The sequence below is a fragment of the Pararge aegeria genome, chromosome 5 (genome assembly GCF_905163445.1).
Source record: "Pararge aegeria chromosome 5, ilParAegt1.1, whole genome shotgun sequence".
NCBI lineage: Eukaryota > Metazoa > Arthropoda > Insecta > Lepidoptera > Nymphalidae > Pararge > Pararge aegeria.
This window is the reverse complement of record NC_053184.1, coordinates 16,969,476-16,982,194: the sequence shown is the minus strand read 5'-3', so window position 1 is coordinate 16,982,194 and position 12,719 is coordinate 16,969,476. Positions and strand designations below refer to the sequence as shown.

The 12,719-nt window shown below is 39.4% G+C and overlaps 1 protein-coding gene across 1 annotated transcript in view; it reads left to right on the top strand.

Moving 5' to 3' along the window:
* The window catches only part of LOC120624158 (nose resistant to fluoxetine protein 6-like), a 44,437-nt gene that overhangs the window by 27,080 nt on the left and 4,638 nt on the right, over window positions 1-12,719 (top strand). Inside the window, exons 8-9 of the mRNA XM_039890533.1 lie at window positions 3,711-3,904; window positions 11,499-11,619. Of these exons, the coding sequence (XP_039746467.1) occupies window positions 3,711-3,904; window positions 11,499-11,619 (315 nt within the window). The remainder of the gene's footprint in view (window positions 1-3,710; window positions 3,905-11,498; window positions 11,620-12,719) is intronic.

The following is a 12,719-nucleotide window of genomic DNA, read 5'->3' as shown; positions in this document are numbered from 1 at the left end:
AATGAAGCAAACGGGGTGCCTAGAAGGTATGCAGATGATATAAAATGAAAAAAAATCGTTACGAGTTGTGAAAACTTTAGGGTAGGCTTTTTATAACTGTTACAATGCTTATGCTTAAGTGTTTTATAATTCGTACTGGAGATGTTTTCCATTTTTTATCATCTGCCAGCTTAGTGCATACTCGGTCACACCACTGCATGTTCGACTACGGTTCACGAGACCTTGGGTTCGAATCCCGGTTACGGCCAAGAATAGTTAGGAATTCCATGTTTTCTGCTAAAGAATTTTAAGCAACAGACCGGAATTAGGAAAGCGGAGAGTGTGCTCAGGAGCTATTCGATTTGGTCAAACCATCTCCTTTCTACCATCGAACTGCGAGGCACCGAAAGAATCTGCACCGTTACGTGGTTGAAATACCATCAACACGTACGAAGCGTTTTGCTTCTTCCTTTCTGATCCGCACCGCAAAGGCCTGGAATGCCCTCCCATCTTCCGTCTTCCCTGATACCTATAATCTGGGTACCTTCAAATCAAGAGTGAATAGGCATCTTCTAGGCAAGCGCGCTTCATCTTAGGCTGCATCATCATTTACCATCAGGTGTGATTGCAGTCAAGCACTTGTCTATATACTTTAAAAAAAAAAAAAAAAAAAAAAAGCGGTCGTGTCAACCCCCGTGCCTCGGAGAGCACATTGAGCCGTCAGTCCCGGTTATTATCACTTACTTGTGACAAAAGTCGTTAAAGCCCACCAGTCCGCACTGGAGCAGCGTGGCGGGTCCATGCCCCAAAACCATGTCTCCTATGAGTGACGATGTATATGCTGTGTGACTGACATTAAATGCGGATGATGAATGGTCGCTAGCTATGGGCGTGTTTGTTTAGTAAAAGAAGTTTAACAAGTGGTAATAAACCAAGGTAATAAATAAACTACCATGTCTCACTTGGTAGGTAGGCACATCAAGGAAGGTGTTTTCCTGTCTTTAAGTATTCTTTAAGAGATAAATTTAAAGAAGCTATGGTTATGACGGTGCAATATCGATACATATTTGAAAATATAATTTATGTACATAAAACCTTGCTAAGTTTGTTGTGAGCTCTTCTTAGACCAGGGCGCGTTTGGAACCCTCCTAGCTTAACTTTTAAGTTAACGAATGGAGATAACCATCACTTTGTAGTGTTACATGTTAAATATGAACGCTTCAAAAGTAATAAGGTCTACATGAATAAAACATTTTTGAATTTGATTTGGAATTATTCTGCCAGATATATCAGGTATCAGATTATGGGAGTGGGAGTTTCGCTACGGCGCGTTACCACTACGGTTAGTTTCGGTACGATGCCGAGTAGATAACGATTAGAAGTAAGGGTTTAATACTGCCATACCCTTAACATTATATCGTGATACGATCTTAAACTGCAACAATTGCCATTAGGAAGATTGCATTTAAAGGCTATCTTGCAGTTGAATAATAGTATATTGTGCAACTAGTGCGACAAGTTGTCGATTGTCCACGAAAGCGAAGTTGAACGCACGAGAGAAGCGAGTGCGGTCATTCGCTTGAGTGGGTAATAGATGTCGCACTTGTTGCACATACTATTTTGTATTACTCATGCGGGGAAAGTAGTATCTTGACGCTCGCTGTTGCGGTTGAAAAAGAACCGTTTGCCCATTTTAATTATTCTTGTCGCACTCAAATTTTAAAATGGGCAAACGGTTCTTTTTCAACCGCAACAGCGAGCGTCAAGTTACTACTTTCCCCGCATGAGTGATACAAATAATATTATTTGGGTAATTTGTCCTGGGAACTAATTTCTTTCGTTTTACCCTTTCTATCATTGATCGCGAAGCATTAAAATACTCTGAAGCGTTACTTAGTTTAAATACTTAGTATAGTAGTAGAGTAGTTTAAATTAATAGACACGTACTTGCTTTTTGCTTTCTACGCATAGCAAAAGATCTGGAATGCACTTCCGGCTTTCGTTTTTCCCCTGCCTATACCAAAAGACGCAGCAGCAGGGGGAAGCCGGAAGCAAAGAAAGAAGTTAATTCAAATCAAGAATAGGTATATAAAAGGCTGCATTATGACTTACCGTCAGGGTTCATTGCAGTTGCATGTTCAAGCGTTGGTCTATATATAAAAAAAGGCTAACTGCGAAAACAGCCTTGTTCATTATTTCCATGCATTATAAGATGTTTTCTTTATTGGCGCGATTTTTTATGCGTGTTTTGACACGGCCTTGACCAGGTTATTATGGAATGCTGATACATACTTACTGTGATATATTTCGATGGGAAACAACTATTTGGCTTTATTATTATGCCGTTTTCGATTTATGCGTAATTTTTTAGCTTCTTAAATAGATTGTAGATAAAGAGCTCCGACTCCTTTACCGTAATCTATTTAAGAAGCTAATAAAAAATATACTTCCTTAACGTTTATGCGGGTAGTTAGCCGGCTAGGCACGGCAGCCTGATCTTTGAGAAACGTAGCAGTTATGAACTCATTTATTTGGGTTAATATTGTGCAAGCTACACGTGACTAGCGCATCGATTGACTTGCGTTATCAATACACCACATTGTCGCCCGTTTTTCAAAATATAGCTACTATAATACATTTAAAACAATTAAATGTATGAATTTATAAGAAGATCATAGAAATATATAAAAAACATATTAAAAAAAAATAGCCTTTTTAAAAGATTACACCAATAAATTATTAGTGGTCTCCAAACAAGGTAGCCTGTATCGTGGAGTGAATTCTTATTTTGTTTAACAAAGAATCATACCAAAAGTAATATAGGTAGGTAATAAATTCCACGGGAAAAGATTCCCGTGGAATTTGTATGAAGTTTGCCTGGCATTAGCATTTGTCTGTATTATTCTTTAAGATACGTGTACCATCTTCACACAGTTTAACGACAATAATAGAAAAACAGTAACAGTACTTTGTGCTAGGGTGCAAAGGAAGCCTTATAACTATAGGTGACTTTTAAAGGCAACCCGAGCGTGCGAAGTCGATAAAAAGTGAAAAACAAAATACAAATATAATAAACATACATAATCATTTTATATACTTTACCTATTTAATAACTACACGACAATAGTGTTTTAAACCTCAGGTAAGCTTAAAAACTTGCATAGGTTTAACTGAGGTTGTTTTTTAATGTAAGGGGTAGGTTTATCTGGTAGGTATTATTTAATTATTATCCTACTCCTAATTTATCTTTAACTATAGTTATTTATTGCATATTTGCGTATTTTTTTACCTACCTTTAGTTATTACCGGTTTTGTGTACCTTATAACAATAAACAATAAACAGATATACGTATTCATCTCTAGAATGCAAGCTATTTACGTGCTAAAAATGTATCTAAATTTTGTCAAGATCATTGCAATAGTCGAGCCGATCGCTGAACAACCTTTATAAACAAACAAATAAAGTGCACTGACAGGTTTATTTGAACAGAGACAATTGGCATTTTATCGTAATGATGAAGAATATATTAAGTCTGGTGGGAGGCTTCGGCCGTAGCTAGTTACCACCCTACCGACAAAGACGTGCCGCTAAGCGATTCAGTGTTCCGGTGCGATGTCGCATAGCAACCGTTTAGGGGTAAAACTACATACTCCCTAACAGGTTACCCCGCTTCCATGTAAGGGCTAACTTGTAGTGGAATAAAGAATTAAAAAAATATTATGTTTTCTAGTGTGCACCTCAAACCCACCATATGGCCATAGATTTCCAACTGACAATCTTGGGAGGCATATTAGTATGGGCGATCCAATCTGACGTGCCGTTCTCCGGTACTGTGACCCAGTTGCTGCACCTCCTTGCCGCGTACTCCAGATACACCACGTTCAGAGACCATCGCCTAACGGCGTTGGCTTACCAGGGAGTCAGGTATGTGAGTCTTTATACGTAGTAAACGCAGTTAAAGAAGCTAAACACGACCAAGACCAACGACGCAGTCAATAAGTTAATTATTCAACTATAATTAATTAATTAAAATAATTAATTAAACAGTTAAACTAACGCTTTTCGTAGCTAAATAAGGGAATGAAACAGTCCTGTCATCTTAGTATAAGATTTGCTCGCTCGGAATCGAAGAGTCGTTTTCGAGTATGGGAATACTTTAACATCGGAGTAAAATGGATCTTATTTGCTTTGAGTTACAGATCAAATTTGTATACAACGCTTGAGCTCGGTATTTGTTAAACAAAAAAGAGGATTTGCGACTCTTAAAGCTGGTGACATTTGTTTCATTTACTATGGCGATGCAGAGTTAAATACTTGAAAACGACTCCGGCAACTGATAATGTTCTATTTAGTATGCTATTAAGCTGTAGCCCATCCTTTGCACTTCACTCCTTCGTTGCGATTTTCTCCTTCAACGTTTACGCAAGTAATATTTCAATTGCTTAAATTAAAAACGCTACTAACTCTGTAAAGTTAGAGGTGCGTGGATCGAACTCGGTGCACCCAAAGGGAGGCCGAAGCTCTAACCAATAGGCTATCACCGCCCCTCGCTGTATTAAGTAAAAAATAGTAAAGTAAGAAACAAGAAAAACGTACAATTATCTCTTAGTAATTAATCTACTTAGCTGGGAATATCAAGAGTCAGTTGTCAGTTAAGAGCAAACCACCACAAAGCGGACTCCATCACTGCATTGCAGGTTTCAGGGGTTTAATTTAATTAATGTATTGATCACATCGGGTAACGGATAGTTTCAATCATTGAGGAGCGGTGGCCGAGCTTAGGAATTTAGTGTTGAACCACTAAAGTGCTCTATTCATGCGCGCCTGTTATATATTAATAGCAAATTGTTACAAAATATGAATTGAAAATTTATTATCACTGTAATTTTTTTATATTGAAGTAAGTTCCGGTTTATTTATATGTTATAGGATAATAATTTGAATACGTATGAATGCAAATGAGTGAATAATTAGATCTAACAAAGAAGTAGCATTCCTGTCATTTTTCTAAAATCTAAGGTGAGGTAGAATATTAAAGCTGAAGTGAATATTGCATTTTTTGTTAGAACTCAGGAAATTCCAGGCCAATTTGAAAAATCTTTTTTGAGTTTCATAGATGAATTTAAAAGTGGATCTAACGTTATAATGGCTCAGGCCAGTTACTTGAGTTAAAAAATTCTCCGGAATGCTTTTCAAATATGTTTGAAAATACCTTTCTCATAGGATAGTTGTATAGGCTTCGCGACTCGTTGAGCTATGTCGGTAACTTTGGTTCTTCTACGAATCTCCACATTTCTGATTCGATCGCGTAGAGATACTCCGAGCATAGCTCTCTCCATCGCCCGCTGAGTGACTCTAAGCCTTCTTATGAGGCCCATAGTTAACGACCATGTTTCAGAGCCATAGGTCATCACTGGCAACACGCACTGTTCGAAGACTTTCGTCTTCAGGCACTGAGGGATTTCTGACGAAAAGATGGCACGGAGTTTCCCGAACGCTGCCCATCCGAGTTGGATTCGGCGGTTCACCTCCTTCTCGAAATTGGACCTACCTAACTGGATCGTGTGTCCTAGGTATACGTATTCGTCAACAATTTCGAGTGCAGTGTTCTCAACGATTACTGGTTGAAGCGGAACATGAGCATTAGACATAATCTTCGTCTTGCTCATGTTCATTCGTAGGCCAACCTGTTGAGAAGCTCTGCTGAGGCCATCGAGCATCGTATTTAGGTCTCCCAGAGTCTCTGCCATTATGACTACATCGTCGGCAAACCGAAGTTGAGTGATGTACTCGCCGTTAATGTTGATGCCAAGTCCGTTCCATTCCAGAAGCTTAAAGACGTCCTCCAACGCAGCGGTAAATAGTTTCGGGGAGATAACATCTCCCTGTCGCACGCCTCGCTGCAATTGGATTGGTCTCGTAGTCTGATCCTGTATACGAACTGACATAGTGGCGTTTTTGTACAAACACTGCAACACTTGGATATACCGGTAGTCAATTCGGCATCTCTGCAGTGACCTAAACACAGCCCAAGTTTCCACCGAATCAAAGGCTTTTTCATAGTCCACAAACGCTAAGCAAAGTGGCCGGTTATACTCTTCAGTCTTCTGTATAACCTGCCGCAGCGTATGAATGTGGTCTATGGTACTAAAGCCCTTACGGAAACCGGCTTGTTCGGGAGGCTGGAAGTCATCAAACCTACGAGCGAGACGATTCGTAATAACTCTCGAAAACAGCTTGTAGATATGACTCAGCAGCGAGATGGGTCTGTAATTCTTCAACAAGGTATTATCACCTTTTTTGAAGAACAGAACCACCACACTCCTGTGCCATGCCTCTGGCGTTGTGCCTTGGTGAATAACGGAATCAAACAATCGCTGAAGGACTCTCAGTATCGGTTTTCCACCTGCCTTCAGGAGTTCTGCCGTTATTCCGTCATCACCCGGCGCCTTGCCATTTTTAAGCTGCTTGAGAGCCACACTAATCTCGTATAGGCTGACGTCTGGGATATCTTCGGTATAGTGTCGAGTTAATTTGGCTCTAGGATCCTTAGCCAAATCTTCAACAGGCGTCTGTACTGTGGTGTACAACTGTCCATAAAAGTTCTCAACCTCACCCAAGATCTCAGGTTTGGAAGAGACAAGACTACCATTATTGGTCTTCAGTCGCATCAACTGGCTCTGACCGATAGACAGATCTCTAGCGAACACTTTAGAGCCTCTGTTTTGCTCGATGGCATTTTTAATACGCTCTGTATTGAAGTGCCGCATATCACGAGTCTGTGATTTAGAGATCTGCCTATTAATCCGCCGGTAAGCGGACGCGTCTGCTATAGACTGTAGTCTCATCTCTTGCCTCTCCGTCATAAGCTTGAGTGTATTGGTTGAGAACCTATTGGCCTTGTTTCTACGGTGGGCCTTGTAGAATTTGGACCCGACTGTTTGGACAGTTTCCACCAGCCTGTTGTTCAAATCGTCCACAGTGTCGCAATCTGCTAGGCAACCGAACCGGTTCTGTAGTTCTAGTTGAAAGCTCTCGGGGTTTTGAATATGGGCACGAGTAGGCCGGAGTGTAGACTTCACCAGTCTGACTCTTTCAAGTTGAACGTTTATACTCAATGTGCCTCTTACCATACGGTGATCACTTCCGGTTTTAACCCTGTTGATCACAGAGACATCATTGAATACATGCCGTTTGGTCGACATGATGAAGTCGATCTCGTTTCTCGTGGAACCATCGGGGCTTATCCAGGTCCATTTCCTGTGTGGCCGCTTCTTGAAGAAGGAGTTCATCATATAAAGGCCCTCCTTCTCCATGAAGTCAGCCAACATTTGACCCCTGTGGTTCCGTTGCCCATACCCAAATTGCCCCACCCTCAACTCTGAACCAGTTCGCTCGCCAAGCTTCGCGTTGAAATCCCCCATCACAATATTGTAGTAGGTGTTCGAGGCATGTATGGCTTTTGAAATGTCCTCATACAAAACCTCTACATCCTCGTCTGGGTGTGCCGAAGTCGGCGCGTATACCTGTATGACCTTCAACGAATACCGTTTGGTAATTCTGAGTATAAGGTATGCTACCCTGCTCGACACACTTTCGACTTTTACAACATTGTTGACGAGAGACTTGTGGACGATAAACCCGACACCACCCTGTGACTGTTGGTCACCCTCCCGGTAGTAAAACAAGTTGCCGGATTCCAAGATTATCGAGTCCTCCCCCTCTCGCCGGACTTCAGACAATCCTATAATATCCCAGCGCAACTTGCTCACCACTTCTTCCAGCTCAATCACCTTTCCATCGGTCCTCAACGTGCGTGCGTTGTATGTTGCCAGGTCAAGTCGTCGGGGTTGGCAGCGGAATCTCTGCCGGAGATTCTTAACACCCCTTGCCCCGCCGTTACCATAACCGCTGCCAGAGCCAGGAATAGCGGGGCCGCCGGGAACTAGGGGCTGTGGTTTTTTTCTCCTTCCCATTAAAGATATGCCCGATAATGACCACGCTGGGCAGGCGGGTTGGTCATCGCAGGGCTAGACTGATCGCCCCGCTGTCGCTGCTGCCCGACACCGGTCTGTGCCATTTGTTCAGCCTAGCCAATTCGAAGTGGTTATACCGCCACTTGTCGGTCGCCAGAGCCTCGTCGGTTAAACGGCAGGGTGCACCACGTGCAGGTGAGGTTGGCAATTTGGGAGGCTGACTGGTACTAGCCCCACCCACTTACACCCCCTAGCCCCACCCACTTACACCCCAAGCACTGCTTACCATAATTTTTTTATTTAATCGTAATATGGGAGTAGATATTTCCGTTTTATGTCCTCTTCCTGCTTCATGCCCTGATGAAAAATCCAGTGCACGTCACATTTAGTTATCCATTGATAGTATCCTAGATCGGCAGTCTTCGAGGCGTAGCGCTAGGAATCTCAAATTTCCTAACTGTGGGTTTATACTGAGGATATTCAATAGAGGAGATCCGTAGAAGAACTAGAGTTACATGTCTCAACGGGTGGCGAATCTGAAATTGAAATGGGCAGGCCACATAGCTCGGATAACCAATAGACGTTGGGATCCTAAGGTGTTGGAATGGCAACCCCGCATCGGTAAACGTAGCGTTGGTCGACCCCCAAGCAGGTGGACGGACGACCCAAACGAGTCGGGAGCCGCTGGAAACAAGCGGCCCAGAATAATGGAGAGGATGATGATGCTTTAATAGAATGGTCAATACAAAACAACTTAGCGGCCTAAAAATAATTCGCCCGACTCAGGACCTCGTGATCCATAGCAGAACTAGCTAGCCGATGTTCTAACAAGGCAGATATTTTCTAAACGTTATTCAGTCATTTACAATTACAGTGGTTATTGCGAGCGAAATAACATCTGTTGTGTAATTAATTATGCCAATGCCACACATTTTTAACGATGATTAATATTATTATAATAATCATGAATAGCATTTAATTTGCATAATTGGATCGGTTAGTTTATAACTGAATATTTCTAAAGCAAGTTGGATTTAAAAAAAAAACGGGTAAATGAATGTTCCTTTTTTTAAAATGACCTTACGAGTAAGTTTTGGTGTATAATATATTCATATTACGGTTTAATTAAAACAGGCAAGAGGGTATTAATTTATTTTTATATAGCCCAGATATAGAATAGGCCATAGCCCAATGGGTGGGATCGCGACTTCATTTTCGGGGGCTTAGTTCAGATCCCAGCACGCACTTTCTACTTTTCTAAGTTATCTGCGTTTTAAGTAATTAAAATATCACTTGCTTCAGCGGGGAAGGAAAACATCGTGAGGATACCTGCATGCCTGAGACTTGTCCATATGTGTTTTATATTTGGCTCAAGCACCGCACTGGTATTTGGAGAGACACATACACAGATAGCTCGCATCCCGTAGAAGAAATTAAACTTAACTTATTCAGCTCCTAAGCCTGCCTATGCCAGGCTTAAGAGCTGAATCTATCTTAACGTAGCTTAGAACAGAGACAGACTGCATTCTGGAGATGGACAAAGAAAAAAATAAATTTGAGACATTGTTTAGCAACGCAGTTTAGCAGCGATAAGGTAAAAAAACAGTTTGGATTCTTATAAGTACCTGATGTATGACCTTTTGTAATCGGAAATATTCGTAGGTATTATTTTTAATCTTTGGCGTAATGGGTGGCTATTGAGTAGTTCTTTTTAATTTTTAAACAGCATTTTTTTAAAAACTCGAAGTTTTAATTGCAGAAGTGCAGACGTTCGAACTTTTTGATGACAGGTAAATACAAATCTATACACTTCGTAGGTATATATGATTATTTATTTATGTTTTTTTTTTATAAAAAATAAATGTCAACTTACAAATAAATACAAAAACTGCAATACTTTTAGGGGTCCGTAGCTAAATAAACAACGGAACTATAAATTATATTTTGTCCATGTCTTTATGTTCATTAGTATTTCACTAATATTTTACTATTTATGCCTACACTAAAAAAATAAAACAGATTAAGTTTGTAGCTTGGATGCAGCAGTTAATCTTTAAAAGTCTTAAAATATCAAAGATATTTTACCAATATTTAAAATTTACATTCAACCTAGGATAGATATGATATTACCTCACCAAACAAAAGAGGTTTTTCTTATCGAGTCGACGAAAAAAGGTTTAGTTAATGCATTTCTTACAAATTCTGCTTTAGCGGTAAACATATTCATGAATTCCATATAATCAATGAAGTGATTCATTTTATAGAACAACTGTAGAACGGCCAGCACACAAATCGATTAAATATGATATTGTTAAAGTGGGTGAGATAGCTCGGGGCCTTAGCTGGTCTTAATATGACATCAAAAGTAATGTTTTCGTTAAACTGCAAGTAACAACAATAAAAAAACACAATATTGCTTAAAATTTATTTAAATTTAAAATTTGGGTGAAATGTTTTTTTAAGCCAGTTAATAAAGGAATGAATCTGAGATTAACGAGTCATTAAAAGCCCTCTTTTACATTTAAAAAAAAACTATAAATGGGAATATAAGAATTATTAATAAGTTGAATTTGATTTCAAACACCTCTGTCATATATAGTGATATGATGAGAGATATTAGATTCGAAACTTTTACTTTCAAAGTACGGAATTCTCAGTGCGTGAGTCTGACTCTCACTTGGCAGGTTTTTCACTGCTCTTTTGAAATGGCAAGTCAGTATTTTTGTTGAAATTCTTGAATAGAAAAAGGCTAAACTATGCGGAAATGCATGATGAAGGCTGACCTTCATATGCATTTGTGTCCGATACCTAACCCGATACGCTATATCATTTTTCAATTAGCAAAATAAGATTTTTGTTAATTAATATAATTTTTAAATCGGTTTATAAATGGCAGAGTTCGGTAAACATAACAAAATAATAAAAATACAACCGAATTGAGAACTTCCCCTTTTTTTGTGAGTCGGTGAAAAAACTGTCAGAAAAGTATTCGTTAATATTATAATAGGTACATACTTCGACTGCGACTGCGACTTCGTCTACGTTTGATTTTGTTTTTTGATGTGGCATTCAATTTAGTTTTAGTTTAAAAAAATAAAAGTATTCAGTATGGCTAAGCCTTTAAATGAGGAGTTCTGCCCTCCTCTGTATCGTCTGTGTCCTCTTCTGTATCTCCAACTTCATTCAGATCTACACAAAGTTTAGGGAAAATCAAACACATATTCTGGCCTCTATAGTACAAAAATAATTATTTAAATCGGTTATAATTTGTCGGAGTTATGGTGTAAAATCGTCAAACGCTTTCATCCCCTCTCCCAAAGAACCGAGCTTAATGTCGGGATAAAAAGTATTCTATATTACTTCTAACACTTCCAAGAATATGTGTACAAAGTTTAATGAGGATCGGTTAAGTAGTTTTTGCGTGAAAGCGTAACAAACAAACTTACATTGACATTTATAATATAAGCTTTTCCACCAAGCTTAAAAAAAAACAAAGGGTATATATATTTTTTTTTTTTTAAGTTTTATTTTTTTATTTTCAGTGTCAGCCAACTGTACAGAACTGGTCGTTTGAGCTACACATCTATCCTACATCGATGCTCTCCATACTTGATCGGAATCAGCTTGGGACTTGCATTGAGAAAGAAATCTGGTATCTCAAAGGTATAATATACTTTTTTATAAATTTAAATAGCATTATAAATTTCGAAACCGAAAGGATTTCGACCTGCGACTCTTTGGCAATCGCAGGCGCTAAGCTAAGGCTGTCCAACCGATGCCGAAGTTAGCGTATTTTATATCAGTTAACTTATATTTCGCAATGTTTTTCTTAATTTGTATCGCAGTATCATCGCAGATCTTTCTGGCTCAGTGCTTAGCGCTTTGGATTTAAGTGGGAGATCCGGGGTTCGATCCCGGCATGGGCAGTTTGAGATTTATAATTTCTAGAATTTGTCTTGTTTAGTCTGGAGGCTTCGGCCGTGGCTAGTTACCGCCTTAGCGACAAAGTCGTGCCGCTAAGCGATTAAGCGCTCCGGTAAGATGTCGGGCTACCAGGTTAGCCCGTTACCATCAGAGCTAACTTGTTGTGGAATAAAGAAAAAACATCATCCACCCTTTACCGGCCCACTACCGTCTACATGGCACGGGTTGTCTCCTATGAGAAGGTGTTCCACCAAGTGCGAATTTGTTGACCTCACACGCCTTTGAGAACATCAATAAAAAAAAAAACAACCGGTTAAGTTTGTTGTGGGCTTCTTCTTAGACCAGGACGCGTTTGGATCCCTCGTAGCTTTAGTTTTAAGTTTACGAATATGGTTATCGCCATCATCCATCTCACTACCTTGTAATTCTCATGTAAAGTACGCATCAAAAGTGCCATCTATGGGCCTACTTGAATAAAGATATTTTTGACTTTGACTTTGAATAAGAACTCTCAGGCATGCAGGTTTCCTCACGTGTGTTTGTCTGTTTTCCTTCACCGTTAAATTAAGTGATTAATAAGTTAAATTCAAATATGTCTCTTTGAACATTAGTTATTAAATATTATTAGATATTTTGCGTAATTGAAGTGCATGAAATTGATGATTTATGAATATCTTAATTATTTATTGCTAAATTAATTTTGTACGAAGTAAAATACTTTTTACTAAAAGGTTAAGTATTATTCAAACTGCTAACGTGTAGACACTATCCTTGAAAGTAGAATGTAACCATATTATAATATTAGTACATAAGCTAGATTACTATTTCTCTACCTGCCA